The 278-nt window shown below is 58.3% G+C and overlaps 1 protein-coding gene across 1 annotated transcript in view; it reads left to right on the top strand.

Annotated features, from left to right (window-relative positions):
• Positions 1 to 32: 32 nt before the first annotated feature.
• LOC106820177 (serine dehydratase-like) overlaps positions 33 to 278 on the top strand; it is a gene marked incomplete at its 5' end in the record, with an annotated part of 3,879 nt that continues 3,633 nt past the window's right edge. Inside the window, one exon of the mRNA XM_014824720.1 lies at positions 33 to 128. Within this exon, the coding sequence (XP_014680206.1) occupies positions 33 to 128 (96 nt within the window). The remainder of the gene's footprint in view (positions 129 to 278) is intronic.

Below are 278 nucleotides of genomic sequence, written 5' to 3'. Positions count from 1 at the left end.
TGCTGTTCATCGTTCTCCCGCACCTTACAGCGAGGAAGCTTGGAGTTCGGGCGACCATCTACGTTCCAAGCAGCACTCCACAATTCATGCAAGATATCCTTCGTCGAGAGGGCGCCACTGTCTGCGAAGTTGGGCGCGTGTGGGACGACGCGAATGCGAAAGCGTTGGAGGCGTCTTACGAAGAAGGTAAAACATGAACACGTGTGTGTGTGTGTGTGTGTGTGTGCGTGCGTGCGTGCGTGCGTGCGTGCGTGCGTGCGTGCGTGCGTGCGTGTGCG

This window comes from Priapulus caudatus, unplaced genomic scaffold, assembly GCF_000485595.1.
Source record: "Priapulus caudatus unplaced genomic scaffold, Priapulus_caudatus-5.0.1 Scaffold8157, whole genome shotgun sequence".
NCBI classification, from domain to species: Eukaryota; Metazoa; Priapulida; class Priapulimorpha; order Priapulimorphida; family Priapulidae; genus Priapulus; species Priapulus caudatus.
Note: the sequence above shows the minus strand (reverse complement) of the source record. Positions and strands in the feature narration are given on the sequence as shown.